The sequence below is a fragment of the Oculina patagonica genome, chromosome 1 (genome assembly GCF_052425735.1).
Source record: "Oculina patagonica isolate OP01 chromosome 1, crgOcupat, whole genome shotgun sequence".
Lineage (NCBI taxonomy): Eukaryota > Metazoa > Cnidaria > Anthozoa > Scleractinia > Oculinidae > Oculina > Oculina patagonica.
The window spans coordinates 18211076-18228927 of record NC_135758.1 but is presented as its reverse complement, the minus strand read 5'-3'; the positions used below and the strand labels follow the sequence as shown (position 1 = coordinate 18228927).

At 39.2% G+C, this 17852-nt stretch overlaps 1 protein-coding gene across 1 annotated transcript in view; it reads left to right on the top strand.

Moving 5' to 3' along the window:
• The first annotated feature begins 711 nt into the window (after window positions 1-711).
• LOC144659845 (DNA polymerase subunit gamma-1-like) overlaps window positions 712-17852 on the top strand; it is a 26870-nt gene continuing 9729 nt past the window's right edge. The window contains exons 1-8 of the mRNA XM_078520374.1: window positions 712-1467; window positions 3439-3634; window positions 4743-4991; window positions 6420-6682; window positions 7103-7423; window positions 8002-8265; window positions 8815-9184; window positions 10453-10610. Coding sequence (XP_078376500.1) covers window positions 857-1467; window positions 3439-3634; window positions 4743-4991; window positions 6420-6682; window positions 7103-7423; window positions 8002-8265; window positions 8815-9184; window positions 10453-10610 — 2432 coding nt within the window. The 5' untranslated portion in view covers window positions 712-856. The remainder of the gene's footprint in view (window positions 1468-3438; window positions 3635-4742; window positions 4992-6419; window positions 6683-7102; window positions 7424-8001; window positions 8266-8814; window positions 9185-10452; window positions 10611-17852) is intronic.

Sequence of the window (17852 nt, the reverse complement as noted above, 5' to 3'; positions counted from 1 at the left end):
AAATAAATACAGGGGAATGCAGGAGAATACAGTGGAATACATGAGAATACAGGGGAATACATTAGAATACAGGGGAATACAGGAGAATACAGGGGGATACATGAGAATACAGGGGAATACAGGAAAATACAGGGGAATACATGAGAATACAGGGGAATACATGAGAATACAGGGGAATACATGAGAATACAGAGCAATACAGGAGATTACAGGGGAATACACGAGAATACAGAGCAATACAGGAGATTAATTACAGGGGAATACAGGAGAATACAGGGGAATACATGAGAATACAGAGCAATACAGGAGATTACAGGGGAATACATGAGAATACAGGGGATTACAGGAGAATACAGAGGAATACATGGAAATTAATACATGAAAATACAGGAGAATACAGGGGAATACATAAGAATACAGGGGAATACACGGAATAGGGGATACACGAGAGTATAGGGGAATACAATCTCTGTATACACTATAATAAGGGATACATAAAGTACATACCAGAATAAAGAAATTTTAGTTGTGGGTGGGGAGGGGAGGGGACGAAAAAGAAGAAATCACTTCTTTCAAATTAAAATATGTATATGTTTTGGTAAATATAACGCTCTGATACTTCAGAAGGAATTTACGAAGAGAATACTTCATGATTTGTTAAAAATTATTCTCTATTTTGCGCTTAATATGACAGACACACCCTGTACCCAGCCCTCACCTAGTGAGTGGGAATGCTTCAACGGCGGCAAGCAACATGCATGTTTTCGTTCTCCGTGTTTTTGCGTGATATTTTGCTTGCTGCATGATATACTGTGCTATATGTGTATGCTTTGCACAGACATTGAAGCCTTAGAACATGTATCGCACCCTTGAAGCGGTATTTCGTAATGCGCGAACAGTACATCCAAGTCGACTTCGCCTGCCTTGTCTGTCGAGTCACAAATGCTCAACAACAACGTTCACTCAAGATAACACCACTACAAGCTCAGAGGAAGATGAGCTCAAGAGATTCAATCCCCTTGAAATCCAGATGCTTTCGAGCTCATTGCACGATCAAGTATTCCATGGCAAAACGGAAACCTATGATGCAGAAGTGGTGAAAAAATGCCAGGAACATTTGGAGGTGCATAATTTGTGGAACAAAAGTGGAACGGCTCTGCCCGAAGTCGATTTTCAACTTCCACCTCTAGTAGGTTTAAATATTGATGAGCACTTTAGAAATATTGCAGAAGAGCAGAGTAGACCGTACTTTGAGAAAGCACAGATGCTAGCAGAATTGACACTTTCTGCCATCCCAGATGAGTGGAGTTACTCTCCAGGGTGGACTAAGTATGTTTATGTTGACGAGGGGCTGGTCACCTCACCAGTGGATGCCCCACAGGAGGATGCTCTGATCTTTGATGTTGAAGTGTGCATGAATGAGGGACCATTTCCTGTGATTGCAGTGGCTGCGTCTCCTTCAGCATGGTAATCATATAAAAATGCCCACTTAACAGGGTTAAGCTTATAGAGCGGTTTTCACTTGAGTGCGAATGTAAATTGCGTTTGCTTTGGTTTTGCATTGCTACACTTAGTGATTGGCTCAAAAATCTTGCGCCACTTTCTCAGCCAATCAGAAGTAAAACCAAAACCAATCGTGACTCGCTCGCGCACGTTTTCCCGCGCTTCGTGTCAGCTACCTGTACTTGCTTCAAGTTTTGATTGGCTCACTGGATTGTCTGTGTCATTTGTGATTGGCATAGTAATTACTTTGGTTTTGGTTTTACGACACTCAATTTAAAACTGCTCTAAAACTGATATTGTTACACTATGTAATCACATACATGTGCAATTGCACCAAAATATGGGGGGACAAGGGGGGTCTGAACCTCTTGCTTCCTGCCCCTTTCCATAGTGGTTGAACCCTCCTCTGTTTCATTTCTTTTGCAAAATATAATAAAATGTTGCAAAATTTTTTCAATTTCCCCTGATTCCTGCCACCTAGGAAATCCTGCTTCCGGCCCTCTCTTCTTCCTCCTCCCCCCCCTTTTCTCCCTGGCTCCTGCCCTCCTGTCCCCTTCCACAAAATAAGTATAAATTTATAGTTTTGAAAATGTTACTGAGCAAGCAACAACATTGCCTCCAGGGCTATCCTGGGGTTGTTAGGTATGCTACACATGATGTGCAACAAAATTAATGCAGACTGGCTAATTTAAATTTAAGGCCATGGACTTACATTCAGAGGAGGTGTGTTTATTATTGAAAGGATCTTTGCATCTGAGGTTTTGGGTACTTATTTATTTTTTGGGGTGTGGAGAAAATTATGTGGAGCATGGTCATTATTAGAATTTTATAGCATACTGGCATGTCTAAGGTGGCAGATCTGGTGGGAGGGGTGCAGGGAGTACACACCCACCCAACCCCCCCACCCCCACCCCCAGAAACAACCTTCTTCTTCGTATTCGCTTTTAACATTTCTTTACGTCACCAGTCAGTTACGCCATTCCCCTCCTAAGAAAAATTGTGGATCGGCCCCTGATGTAAATTATTATCTTTAGCATATAGATTTGTAAACCTTGGCATGCATGTACAATACATACATACTTTATTGACTTTCCCCCTAGAGCATGTACTGCTAAAGATCTAATAAATGCCCAGGGCTTCTATTAAGTTTTAAGGGTCATGGGAGGGGGAGAGGGCCTCAAATAGATATGATGCATTATTTTATTAGAGAGAGGGCATTTATTTCACTTTAACTGTAACAATGGCAACAAAACAAGTATGACGCATAGTTTGTTTGTGGAGTAATATGAGTAGGAGTGAGTAGGAGATTACCTTTACTTGAAAATTGTGCCAAGGAGTACAAGCAACATTCAAACATCCAAGTTCTCACGAGTGCATCTTTTTTAACTCCCGAACTTATGGTGCGTTTTATAACCAAGTGTTTTCAGAAAATTTTCGGTTTGGAAACTTAGCATAACAAAGTTGCCAAGTTTTGGGTGCGTCTCATAACCGAGTGAGCCTTATAACTGAAAAACTGTCATAATGGTAATCTAATCTGTGCTAATGCAAAGCCTAGAGATGTTGTTCATAGTTCAATATTGATGTCTTCATTGCCATCGGGGTAAACCATGTTGGCATTGTTGCTCTCTTGGATATCTGAGTCAGTAATGACCTAGAAAGTGCAATTTTCTTTTGGGGGGGAGCATCAGTTAGACATGGGACATTTGACGTACCGTTTCAGTGAAGGGGGCATTTATAAGATACAAGGTTAAATTTATTTGAGAAGGGTTGTTTATTAGATCATTTATGTTATGTCCGTATCTTCATGAAATTCATCCTTAAGGCTATCTAATCAATCAAAATTGTATGTTCTCAGCGAGAGATCAAAAAGGGAAGTCTTGAGCCTCTTCCATTTCACACCTCTTTTCTTATGACTTTTATTTCCTCTCTTATCAGGTACTGTTGGGTCAGTCCAAGACTTGTTGAAGACAAAAGTTACCAGTGGTTTGTCAGACCATCTCCTGAACTGTACATTCCATTGGAGCTTGCAGAGAACCAGGACTGGAGTACAGCTGAGTGGAAAGAAAGGCTCATTGTTGGTCATTCTGTTGGTTTTGATAGATCTTTTATAAAGGAACAGTATTACATTAAGGTGAGAAGATAAAATGATTATTCCTTGTTACAAGGAATAATCATAATGGAAAGCTCATTAAAAGGTTGTAAGCTGATCGTGTCATTTAGTACACCTTGTTCCAGTGGAGTCTTACAAAACCTGGGGTGTTAATCATAAATTACCAAAAAAAAAAAACATTTGGAATGACCATTGAATAATGGTCAGTTTTCCAAAATCAGCAAATTATTCAGACTGGAAATGGGGCAAATTAACAAAATGCTACAAAAGTTCTGGACCGTTCCCACTAACTGTAAGGACTGCCTCATTAAAACAAAGCCCACAATATTTTTTTTCCAAACAGATTTTCCAGAAAACTATTGTAAAGTTCCATTTGCTTGTAACAGAAATTTTCAGGATTTTGATTAATTGGTAAACACTCACGCCCCCCTTTACATCGATCTGATCATGAATACATACCTGCCTCTAAATCTAGACCCTCAATCTTGTCCTTCAATCTGAACCCCAATCTGTACCCAGTATAGGTCCTTATCTGTACGGTACAACTGTTATCAGGACCCCCAATCTGGCCTCCAATCTGCAGGCCTGAAATTGTTTATATAATTTCACATTGGAAAACAGAAGAGAAATCCAAATAAGGGGACAGGATTTTCACCGCGGTCAAACGTTTCTGGCAGCTTTTCGCTCTATTTCGGCGAATATGTTTTATAATGAATGTGTTAGTATGAGCAAGGATCGAAAAAATAGTTGCATAGTGTAAACATGTTCCGTTTTCCTCAGGTAAGCTAGTGTTTTTACCTTTAAAGTGTTCCGTATCGGTGCCAAAGTGCTTTGACAAATGGTGCCGATAATAGTTGCATATCGCTATCTTCAAACACGTAGAACTATTTTAGTAAAGCTCCAATTTAAAACTTAGTAAATTGTCAGGATACTGGTAATGTATCGAACTTTGAACTGTGAAAATTAAAACCTTATCTTTGAAGTACGTTTCTTATTTTTTGCATTTTTCTGTCGTTTGACCGCGGTCAAGACAGGATTGTGCCTCCTCCTCCTCCTTTGGTCATCAATGGAATGTACTTATGTCTGTGTGTCTCATGTTGTAAATGGAAGTTACACCTTCCTTCTGCAGGGACCTAAAACATATTTCTTAGACACCCTTAGTCTCCACATGTGTGTCTCAGGCTTCACAAGTCTTCAGCGCAACCTTTGGGAATCAGCTAGTGCTGGACGCATTGGAAAAGTCCCCTGGATGCTAAATGGCTCTGGGAACAAACTTAAAAACCTTCACCATCTGTATTGTGGTGGTGATGAATTGGACAAGTCACTGGTGAAAATATTTGTGGATGGAACACTTGATGATGTCAGGGAAAACTTTCAGGTACACACTTTCAATCCTTCTTCTCAAGTTTAGTCGCCAGGCTGGCGACTTCAGTTTAAATTTAGTTGCCAGCTCCAAAATTTTAGTCGCCATGGCGACTAAAATGCTCTTAACTTGGAGGGTTGAGGTATGCTGTCTTTGGTGACCTACTGAAAAATTCCAAAAAGGGGCTTTTTAATATTGGTTTTATTGACAGACATTGGCCGCGGCCGCACTTGAGAGTTAACTTGGTTAATTTTTTAGAAACCCGGTTAAAAATTTCCACAAAACTTAACTAGGTTAAAGTATGGTTACCAAAACTAACTCGGTTAAATATTTTTAGCGGCCGCATTACGATCAGACCAGACTGAAGTGATGTCATGATTAAGCTATTTGGAAACAAGCAAAAGCGACCGGCTTTCATGATAATTTTATTACTTGCTCATTTCTTCTCCTGCTTTTAAGATTTTTTTCAATGCATTCTCGGCTTACACCGCTCTATTTTTTCCAAATGCGTTCTACGCAAATTTCAAGCCCAGTTGTTTCGAATATGTTGATCTTCAGCAGTCGTTCTAAGGCTCATCGGCATATCGAAATCGCCTTCAAGGCCTTCAAGTGCACGTTTTTCCAAGGAATCGGCGAAGAGACGGAAGAGTTCATCAGAACCATGAGTCAGAGCCCTGTCTGAGCCAAATAATCCCCATTTCTCTGGTGGTCCTAGAGTTTCTTAATAGCAAAGGAAATTACAGAATTAAGCCACGAATTGTGTTCGAACGCCATGTTTGCGTGTGATGGAAAAGAATATCTTCTCTTACATGGAGATGATTGACACATTTGACAAATAAAACAATAGTTGAATCTGATAAGAAACAACTAACCTGGTTAAAACGACCCAGAAAGGTAGTTTAGAATTAACCTAACCCAGTTAAAAAATCTTTTGTTCTTTGATTAATTTCCATGGGAACCGCTAACCTGGTTAAGAGTCGGTTAACTCTCCAAATACGCGGCCGTACTAGACATTTTTTAACCCGGTTAATTTTAATTGATTAATTGGAAATAACTCGGTTAACTCGCCAAGTGCGGCCGCGGCCATTATCTAATAGTTAAGCCATTTGGTTCTGCTTGCTTTTTGTATCTACTGCTTCGACTTTGTTCATTAGCTGTTCATATAAACAGACAGACTGACTTGCAGTCTATGGTTTTGCCATTGTCAAATAACGTTTACCTTTGGATCAATACTGTAGATTAGTTTTTAAATTTTTAACTTACATTTCGATTTTAAATAAGGTTTTAACTAAATTTTAAATTAGATTATTGTTTATAGTAGATTCTTAATTTTTTTAGTACATTAGAGAGGGCCACAAATTTATTAGTTGTAAAACTATTACGTGTAACCCTCTATAAATAAAGTTTTGATTGATTGATTGATTGATTGTCAATTTGTAACAGGATTTGGTAACATACTGTGCAAAGGATACTGCAGCAACTCAAGAAGTATTTGCAACCCTGTGGCCTAAGTACCTGGATAGATTTCCTCACCCTGTATCTTTTGCTGGGATGCTAGAAATGGGATCAGCCTATCTTCCTGTTGATCGCTCCTGGGAAAACTACATCCGAGATTCTGACGACACATATGAAGACTTGGAGAAGGAAATGAAGTGCTCACTGATGCAACTGGCTGATGATACATGTAACTACCTTTATGGCAAGAGGTTAGTAGGAGATGTAGCGTGCAAAGAAGTGGGTAGGGCTAATGGATTTTGCAGTCGAGCTAGTGGATTATATCCTTGACTTGACTTTTGGGCACCCTGGGATGGCAGTCCTTTGCAGGGTTACTCCCATGGTTACCCCCTGCAGGGGTGGAGAGAGGCAATATGAAAGTAACTGTCTTGCCCAAGAACACAATGCAGTGATTCTGGCTAGGGCTCAAACCTGGACTGCTCAATCTGGAGTCCAGCTGGCCAACCATAAGGCCATCACACCTCCCAACGGAGAGAAACGTTAAGATAAAGACAGTATAATTGTCATGACTTGGCATGGTGCGTGGCGTGATATTAGCTTAATTCTCTTGTCCAGTAACACAGTGACTACAATGTTGAAGTTCTCCTTCTCATCTCTATAATTACTTTTAGGTATGAACAAGACCCATGGCTTTGGGAGATGGACTGGTCAGTCCAAGATGTAAGAACAAAAAAACCTAAACCTCCAAAGAAGAAAAGGAAAACTAAAGAAAAAGTGAACAGTGACAAAGGGATGGATGAAGATTCACCTTCCATACAGGCAAGCATAACACATGAAGGAACAACCTCTGAAATCCTGGAAGATGAGCTGATTGACGACAATAATATTGAAGTGGTGGAGGGATTGAAAAACTCATCTGACATCTTAGCAACTATTCCGCCAGCTGCAGATGTGATGTACAAGAGACGGCAGAAACTACCAGGATATCCTAAGTAAGTGGGCCTTTAAACACTCCAGGAATTGGTTTTAGTTTGCAGTAAGGGTTTTGCAATATTTCGAACATCTATTATTACATGGGTCTCTCCTCCCATAGGTTAACACTCCTTTATGGCTCTTGTCCAACTATTATAATAATAACAATGACTGTCATTTAACGAGGGTGGTCCTATAAGAAGGAAAACAGATTACAAAATGAAAAAAGACTCATCAAAAAGTATAGCCAATTACTTAATATTAAAATGTTCCCTGTGTACGTTTTGGGCAAACACCCTTTTCTTAACATTATTCAAGAAACATGCATTCGATTGAATCTTCCGTATTGATGTTTTAGTGTTGCTCCGCATGTGCACTGCACTAGAGTAAAAACCTCTTTGATCTGAATTGATTCTGCTCTTGACGGTGCCGCTCCCATAAGCAGAGTCTACACTTATAAGGTATAAGAAAAGTTGAGAAGTATTGAAATGCTCCAGGACCTCTCTATTACATTCATGTCAAGTATCCTAGTCATTCTGCCACCTGCCCCTGTTCGCTTTTAGATTATTAAGATAATGTTGTGTTACTGTGTTGCTAGTTGGTACAGATCTCTATGTATGGGACCATCAGACAAGGAAGAATGGAAGGAAGGACCAGTTAACATCAGTGCACAGTGTCAAGTGGCACCTATCCTCTTACGCATGACTTGGGACGGCTTCCCGCTGCACTACACTCGTAAACATGGCTGGGGGTACCTTGTGCCTGGCAGGACGGACAACCTGACAGCCAATCAAATCAGTCTGCCACATAACGAGGATGACCAAGTGGAAATAGAAAAACCCGAAATTTCATTTCCCACAAGGTAGGTAGGATTTTAACAGATTTTTGAACAGCCAAAATTTTTATTTTTGTCGTATAGGATACTTTGAAATAATGGTCCACTTTTATTAACAGTTGCTATTTTAGAGTACTAAAACTGTTAAAAGCGTGTTTGGCTACGGATGGCTAGGATGGAAATGGATGGCAATTTGAAAACGTCAGCCACCGTTTTCAAGTTGTTTCCGCGCGCCTTCAAAAAAAAAAAAACAACAATATTTAAGGTCAAGTTAATAGTCAAGGTTTGATTTTTATCCCCAAAGATAATTTTTTTCATGCGGGTAAAGTTGCCTACCACTTATATCAGAACGGTTAACACCAAAAATCTGCGAAATTCCCGTGACATAGTCCCTTTAATACCCTTTAGCTATAATTTTTCTTGCAATCGCGAAAATTAGTATTCGCGAAATTTGGCTCCCGAATTTTCGCGAAATTAAGTTTTACGCAAAAACTAGTAAGAATAACGACCTTTCTAAATTGTTTTTTGTCGTGATAGGTCTTTCTGCATTTATTCAGTCTTTTATTTCCTTGACAGTGCATTTGACAATATTTGGAAAAAGCACAGCATGAACACAGCTCGAAAAGATGTAGACGAAACAGATTCCAAGTTTGCTAATGACGAGCTGGATGTGTATAATCTTAATGAAGACCAGCTGTGGGCCAGCTCAGAACTGGAAGAAATGAGAAAATCAAAAACGTCTCAAACCAAAAAACCTTCCAGTGCTGTAATCAAGAAGGAGGTCGTAGATGAAGAACCCGAGACAGCCCCAAAGAAGAAAGCGCCTCGAGCTAAGTCCCCAGACACGATCTCAGGAGTAGAAAGCAGGCCTGATTTTTATCATGGCGTTGGACCTTACAATGATGTTAATCTGCCAGGAGTTTGGTTCTTCCGTATTCCACACAAGGTAAATAAAGATCCTTCCAAGCCCTTACATCGAAAATATTTAGTAAGCCAGTGACCTAAGCTTCTTAGAAAAAATCTGTGTTCTCCCAACGGGAGTCGAACCTATGGCCTTCCGCACACCGTCCAGACGCTCTCACTACTACGTGTCTTGAAACTCAGTAAACAATCCTTCTCGCGACATGACAGCTTTCACAATATGGCGAAGAGTGTATTCTTTAAATCAAATACGCAAAGCAAACAAAACTTATAAAAAAGCCTACCTGTGGTCGTGGTAAATTAGTGTGATGTGATTGCTAATAAGTTCCCTTGGTTTTCATTCTACACAAGCTACAAACAAAATACTCATTCCTCGATCACATGGGCTGAGCTGTCAGAGTGAAATAAGGATAATTTACTCAGTGAGTTTTAAGACAAATTTTGTTTGAGGGCTAATCGACTGGAGGCTTATCGTCTTGGAAGCTATTCAACCTACATTCCTACTGATCTACAGGACTAAGACTCGTGGAAGCTTAGACTATACACAGCCTCTCTATTTTTCGACGCAAAAAAAGCGAGAGAATCGGCGAGCGCGAAGCGCGGTGGAGGGAGGGGGAGAGCGCGCGTCCAGTTCTCTCGCCATTCTTTCCCCGCGCTCATCGATCGAAAAAATGGAAGGCTGTAAACAGTCTTTGGGAGCTGGGCCAATATAACTAGGTTCAAATGTAACAAACCTTCCACACATTCGGAATTTCCAAGTAGCTTGAGTCACTGACTGGTTAACGTCGCTCTCAATGTTTACGCTGTGTCGTGAACTGAAGTATCAATCATGAAACAACTAAACATTGTAATTCACTGAATATGACTCAAGCAACATGTGACACCAAGTCTACTTTCACAATCGTTTATTTCAATTTGGCTTCCCTTTCAACTGATCGCAAACGGGACAAATTTTAGTGTTGTAAATAATAAAGATGGTAAATTTTAAGCTCGGTAATATATAATGAAGATGAAGTGTTCAACATGACTCGAGCATGGGACAAAGAAAAATTCCGAGTCTCCGACGGGAATCGAACCCATGGCCTCCCAGATACCGGTTGGGCGCTCTAACCAACTGAGCTACGAGAGACTCGTTGTGAGCTGGGCCATTTTACTAGGTTGATAAGTGACACGCGTCCTGCATACTGCTAGGATCAGCAATGTCGAGTTCATCAAGTTTGTAGTAAACAATAAAGATGATAAATTTTAAGCTCGGTAATAAACAATGAAGATGAAATTTTATTGTTGTTTCAGAATGGTGAGAACCATCGTTGTGGCAACCCGCTGGCTAAAGACTACATTAGTAAAATGGAAGATGGAACACTGGTGTCCTCTGGAGATCACAGCGCTCACAAGACGCTCATTATCAACAAGATGATTTCCTCGTGGAGAAATGCACAAAAAAGAGTCAAGTGAGGACAATTATAGAGTAATTTGAGATGTAAAGGACTGAAGGAGTAGTTATAATAATTTTATATGATGAGTATGTAGCAGGGAAGACATTGGATACTTTAGATGGATGCAAGTAGGTAAGGTATAAAGTTGAGAAGAAAGCAACTTCAGGTGGCGTCATCCTCGAGAGTTGTTAAAGGAGAAGTTCACTCCAGAATGGCCATTTATTTTCTTTACGCCAATAAAAAGTTTATACAAAGATATGTTATTCACCAAAATTTCAGCCTCCAACGTGCGCTATAACCCTACGAAATCTTTTTTTGAAGTAGCCCAAAACTCGACAACTGAACGCCGCCATTTTGGAGCCTGGTAATGTATGCGTGACGTCAAAGAGCTCAGCCTGAAGTTTAGCGGGAAAATTTTAATAGTCGAAACTCCTTGTTTCTTTGTAGTGGCGTTTGTTTGTGAAAATAAAATTGAGATACAAAAATCTTTTCTCCGTCTTTCAATATCTAAAAGAAAAATTACTCAATAAGAATGGGTAGCGACGAAAAATTACTGCCAAAGCGAACACAAATATTTGTGTGTTCCGAAAGCTATACGGAAGACTGCTTTAAAGAAGATCACAGATACAGTCTCCTACGTGAAAATACCCACACACCAAAAAAAGAAAGAGCCACACGCAATACCAACCAATGATGCGTTTATGTTATTTCACTTTTTAGTTGATTTCAGGGAGGACTTTTAATCAACCAGAGAAACTCTTCTTGATCAAATATAAGATCGCAACTCCCAAAGTGAACTTTATGTCATTTTTGTAGTTGACTGACTGAGCTAGAAATGTTTGAATTATTTCATTTTAGATCAAGCAAAATTTTAACTTAACTTATTACTTGTTTGTATCTTTTTCTCTGTCTTTTTCTCCTTCTATATTTATTTACATGTACAACCCAGTCATTGCATCCAAAATTTTGAACAACTTAGCCTGTTTTGTTATTTCTATTCTGAGAAGTGTTGTTGCCAATTTAAGTTTGTTCATGCTGTAATTATTTGCCGTCGCCGTATTTGCTCGATTAAACGCGGGTCACCGATTAAACTCCGGCTTCGTATTAATAAACGTCGGGTCAAAAATGCTAACTTTTAAATAAACACCGGGGACGTTTGATCGAGGTCCCGGCGTTAATTTGCGGTCGAGCAAACAAGTAAATATATTCTCAGGGTCGTAACCAGGTATATGAGATCATGATCAGGGATCACAGCCTTGGGATCGGGATCACAGCCTCGGGATCGGGATCATGGACCCGGGATCCCGGGTCACAAGTCATGGGATCCGGATCGGCCAATCAGATGGGATCAGAATGGAATCAGGGATCAAATGTTGCCACATTTTGGGGATCAGGAATCAAAATTTAAACTGAGCTAAAATTTGGGATCAGCGATGAAAAAATATACCTGGTTACGACCCTGGTATTCCCTTAAATAGCACTGCTACGACAAACTGGTACGGTTTGCTTCTTTGGTAATTTTTTTATAATGTTCGAGGAAAGTCCGGCGTAAAATAACTAGGATGGATGCTGTAAACAAAATGAAAGAGCAATGGTCGCGTTCGTGTTGTCATGACTGACGCACTGTTGTTTATAAGAGTGAACGTATATAACTGCGGAGGACGTTGGCGACATTGCCGTTTATGGACTCATTGGTTGTTTATGTTCTGCAGTTCGGTTTGTAACAAATCTTGTTTGCAACATGCACGTGCCGTATGCAATACTGTCACTTTGGTAAAAATCATCCTCGGAGACCCAAGAGCAGTTTGTCGGCCGGGACGACGAGAAAAATCGTGGTTCTCGGGACTGAAAAAATTACAGAAAATTGCACTTCGTAATAAACACCGGACCCTGCCAAGTTTGAAATAAACGCTGGAGGTGTTTGATTTGAGAAAACACAGTAAGCAAAATGGCTAACTTCCATTCTTTCCTTATTCTTTCGCCTCCCTTCGCTTGCATGTCGTTTGAAGGGAGTTACAGAAGGAGATTTCTTAAAAATGGTTTATATTGCGTCTGGCTTTTTCTATCTTTTGTGGGTATTTCCACGCAGGAGACTGCATCTCTGATCTACTTTGAAGCAGTCTTCCACATAGTTTTCGGAACACACAAATATTTTTGTCCGCTTTTGAGCAATTGTTCTTTTAAATATCGGAAGACGGTGAAAATAAACACCTCTTTTGTATTTCTTGGAGCTCTGTGTGAGCAATACAAAGAAATAAGGAGTTTCGAGTATTTAAATTTCTCCGCCAAACTTCAGGCTGAGCTCTTTGACGTCACGCATACATTACCGAGGCACAAAAATGACTTTACCGACGTGTTTATGACGCATAAACATTTAGTAAATTGCGTTAAGGCCATAAGAGCCTGTTTTATTTTGCTTTTCTTCATTGTTCTAAATGTCGCAAATGTTATTTGTAGATTCCTAATATCTAAGCTGTTCCTAAATAATCTTCTTTATTTTAAAACCTGTTTTCAATTTTTTCGAACGTATGCAAATTCTTCCAATGTCTTCAACAAAACAACTTTTTCGCCAAATTTTACCTCTAAAGTATTGAATTCCACAGGGAGAAAGCTGTCAAATTCACACGTCTTGCTCTGGCTTAATCGCCACACCTCTCCTTAATCAACGCCTTCAACTTAAAAGGTCTCACTGTCAACGTAAGAGGTCTTAACAAATCAATAAAACGGCGTGCCCTTTTCAGATGGCTGCATAAACAGAACAAAGACTTTATATTCCTTCAGGAAACTTATAGCTCAAAAGAAATAGCAAATATATGGGAAGCGGAATGGGGCGGAAAAGTATTGTTTAATCATGGAACCAACCGCAGTAAAGGCGTTATGATTCTTTTAAACCCCAAGCTCGACTGCAAAATTGATAACATAACACAAGACAGTAACGGGAGATTTATAATCGCAAAACTAACAACCGATGATTCGCATCTCACTTTAGTGAACGTATACTCGCCTAATGACGTTAATCAACAGGTACACTTTTTCAAAGACCTTCAAAATCAACTTCAAGAATACCCGCATGATAATATAATTATTGGTGGCGACTTTAATTGCGCTCTTACCCAACGGGATAAAAAAGGAGGAAACCCTGTTACACGAAAAGGCCCAGTCATCGACGAAATTAACAATCTCTGCGAGCTATATGATCTCGGCGATATATGGCGATCTATAAATCCGGATGCCTGCCAATTCACGTGGAGGGACAAGTCTTTTAAAGTGCAATGTCGGCTAGATTACTTTTTGATTTCTAACGAACTAAAAAGCCTTGTTTCAGATTGTAAAATTGTATATACACCCAATACCGATCACTCCGCCGTACAATTTAACCTTATCACTGAAGAAGCAAAACAGAAAAAAGGTCCCGGCTTTTGGAAATTCAATATTTCCCTACTGGAAGATAATCAATACGTGTCGCAGCTACGTAAAAACCTCCCTCAATTCCAAAGCAAATACGAATCCGTAGAAGATCTAGGGTTACGTTGGGACCTTATTAAAATGGAAATTAGAGGTTTCACTGTCAAATACACCAAAATTAAAGCACGAAAAAGACGAGATGAGGAGAAATTTCTCCAAGATAAAATGAACGATCTGTTCACGAAAGCGGAAAACAACAGAAACAATAAACAAATCATTAACGAACTCAACTCGACCAAAGCGCGTCTGGACAAAATAATAGCCTACAAAACTCGTGGAACAATTCTTAGAAGCCGTGCTAGATGGCATGAACAAGGTGAACGTAACAATAAATATTTCTATGGTCTTGAAAAGAGAAATTATTCAAGAAAATTAGTCACTAAATTGAAGTTGAGCGACGGCTCTTTCACAACTAGTCAATTTGACATCTTAGAGGAACAAAAAAAGTTCTATGAAAACCTCTATAAATCGCATGTATCTCCGCCACAGTGTTCACAGGATAACGATGTATTTTTTAATCCAAATAATACTCCCTCCTTAAACGAAGATGAAAAAGCTTTATGCGAAGGTCTTATCACAGAAACAGAAGCACTTATTGCCCTCAAGGGTTTCTCTGCAAATAAAACTCCCGGTACAGACGGACTGCCTGCTGAATTTTTAAAATACTTCTGGTCGGAACTGAAAAGCTCAATTGTTAGTAGCTTTAACTATGCCTTCCACAATGGCTCTTTATCAATATCCCAAAGACGCGGAATTATCTCTCTTATCCCAAAAAAGAATAAGGATAAAACAATTTTGGAAAATCTGAGACCGATTTCTCTGTTAAATGTGGATTACAAAATCCTCACTAAAGTTTTGGCCAAGCGCCTAGAAAAGGTTCTACCGAAGCTAGCAAATCCTGACCAAACAGGCTATGTAAAAGGGCGTTATATCGGCGAAAACATCAGGCTTATACAAGACCTTATTGCCCTATTTCTTGACTTTCGCAAGGCGTTTGACACCATTGAGTGGCATTACTTAGAAAAGGTCCTTATTCATTTTAATTTTGGCGCTAATTTTTTACAATGGTTTAAAACTCTTCACACTGATATCTCCAGCTGCGTTATAAACAACGGGCACGCTTCACACTTTTTCGCAATAAACCGAGGTGTGAGACAGGGCTGTCCACTATCAGGTTTACTTTTTGTTATTGGCCTTGAACTATTTGCCAGAGCTGTCAAACGTGATGATCGCATTAAAGGTATCACAATCGGAGAAAAAGAAATAAAATCCACTATGTATGCGGACGATACCACCGTTTTTGTAAGCGACCTCAATTCAATAGAACATTTAATACATATGCTAAAGAATTTCGCTTCTACTTCTGGTTTACAGGTTAATACGTCAAAAACCGAAGCTATGTGGTTGGGCTGTTGGAAAGATAGACAAGATACCCCTTTCAATTTTAACTGGTTACAAGAACCTATTTGCGCGCTTGGTGTTTTTTTCTCGTATGACTCACCTAGAGCAGACAAATTAAACTTTGGCGACAAGATACGCAACATGGAAAAAATTTTGAATGTATGGAAATGCAGAAAACTGACATTAATCGGCAGGATTAACATTGTAAAAACTTTAGCACTGTCAAAACTGATCTTTAACGCCTCCAACCTGTACGTACCACCCCGTGTTGTTGATGAAACCAACAATCTGATTTTCAATTTCATTTGGGAAGGTAAACCTCCGAAAATAAAAAAAGCCACAATTATTGGTGAGAAAAGCAGTGGTGGTCTTAAGATGATAGATTTTAGTATAATGGAATCTGCCCTAAAAATCGCGTGGATTCCAAGGATACAACAAAACTCTGATGCTGGCTGGAAAGCCATACCAGAATTTTTGCTGAGCCAAGTAGGTGGCCTTTCCTTTTTATCACAATGCCGGTATGACTTAAAGTTACTCCAGTTACACAACCTGCCTCCTTTTTATTGCTCGGTACTGAAGTACTGGCAAGACTACAGATCAGATCTTATTGATGACAACACACAGATCCATAATGAAATAATTTGGAACAATAGCAATATAATAATAGACAAAAGAACAATCTTCTTCAAACACTGGTTTCAAAACGGAATCTTACGCCTGCACGACCTTCTTGATGTTGACTCTACTTTTTTATCCATTGACAAACTTCAGCAAAAACTTTTGATGCATGTTCCCTTTACCGTATATTTTGGACTAATAAATTCCATCCCCGCTAGTTGGCGGCGCAAACTTAAATTAATAGATCCCCCCAACCATAATCCAGTTGACATGCTTGAACCCCCCACCCAAAATATCACTACTCACTCTGCTTACGCAGCCATCCTAGACTATTTCTTCCAACCACCTACAGCTGAGACTAAAATTTTACGTTATGGCTTTACTAAAGAAAGCCTGAAAAATGTCTATATGATGCCTTTCTTAACAACGCGAGAAGTTAAATTACAAATGTTCCAGTATAAAATTATACAAAACATCCTTCCAACGAGAATATTCCTGTTTCGCGCGAGGTTGTCTGAGTCCGATCTCTGCCGCGCTTGCCAGGCTGTGCCAGAAACGCTTCCGCATATGCTCTTCCTGTGTAATGTAGTCTCCGCTTTCTGGAATGCTTTCAAAGTTTGGTGGTGTGAAAAAACTAATCAGACTTTCGAACTCAATGAACGTAATATACTATACGGTTGGCACAACAACACTAAGTACAAAGATCTCCTAAATTACGCTACACTTGTCGCTAAATACTTTATATTCTGCTGCTTTCAAGACGAAACTAATATAAATTTTGACAGCTTTCCCCCTTTCTTCGGTACCAGGATTGATACCATTAGGCAAATTGCCATAAAAAATAAACAACTCGAAGAATTTAATAAGCAGTGGAAGAATTTCCTTTAACTTTTAAGTATTTACGTTTAGATATCCTCGAATCTCGTTTTCTTTTTTTTTTTCCTTGTTTTTTTTTTTTTTTTTTTTTCCTTTTCCTTTTAGCCGATACATTAATATATATTTAAAATTACCGCTTTTCAATCGTTTCCTATGTTGTATCTTTTTTTTCCTTGTTCTATGTGTATTTAAGTTTATTTTTGCTAACATTGATGTTATTTAAAACTGTTATATACTCTGTTTGTATTATTTTGAGTGTCAATAAAGTATTAGTTAAAAAAAAAAAAAAAAAAAAAAAAAAAAAAAATACATTACCAGCTCCAAGATGGCGGCGTTCAGTTGTCAAGTTTTGGGCTACTTCAAAGAAAGATTTCGTAGGGTTATCGCGCACGTTGGAGGCTGAAATTTTGGTGAATAATGTATCTTTGTATAAACTTTTTATTGGCGTAAAGAAAATAAATGGCCATTCTGGAGTGAACTTCTCCTTTAAAGAGATAAAATATGAGGAAGGACTAGAATCTAGGAACTTAGAAAAACTGAGTACCAGCTTCATATAAAAAGGGATTGGTTTTGATTGGGTAGAGATAAAAATGACGTCAGTTGTAAGCGGAAGACAAACGTTTCAAAACAACCGAAACCCGAGCTACGTTATTTTTGGATGCCAAAGACTGCTGACCTAAGAAGTCGATACAATCTCTATAAATCTTAGGATCATGGATTTCTCGACTGGCTTATGCGTAGTAAGTGAGATGCAAGGACAGGGAGTGGTACCATACCTGAACGCAGCGCTTGTCTTTTACCCCTTTGACATAGAGCCCCCCAGCTTAGAAACTTCAAATGCTTAATTGTCAATGCAGACCTTTTCGATAATAGAATGTGCTTACTTTTGTTCTATCA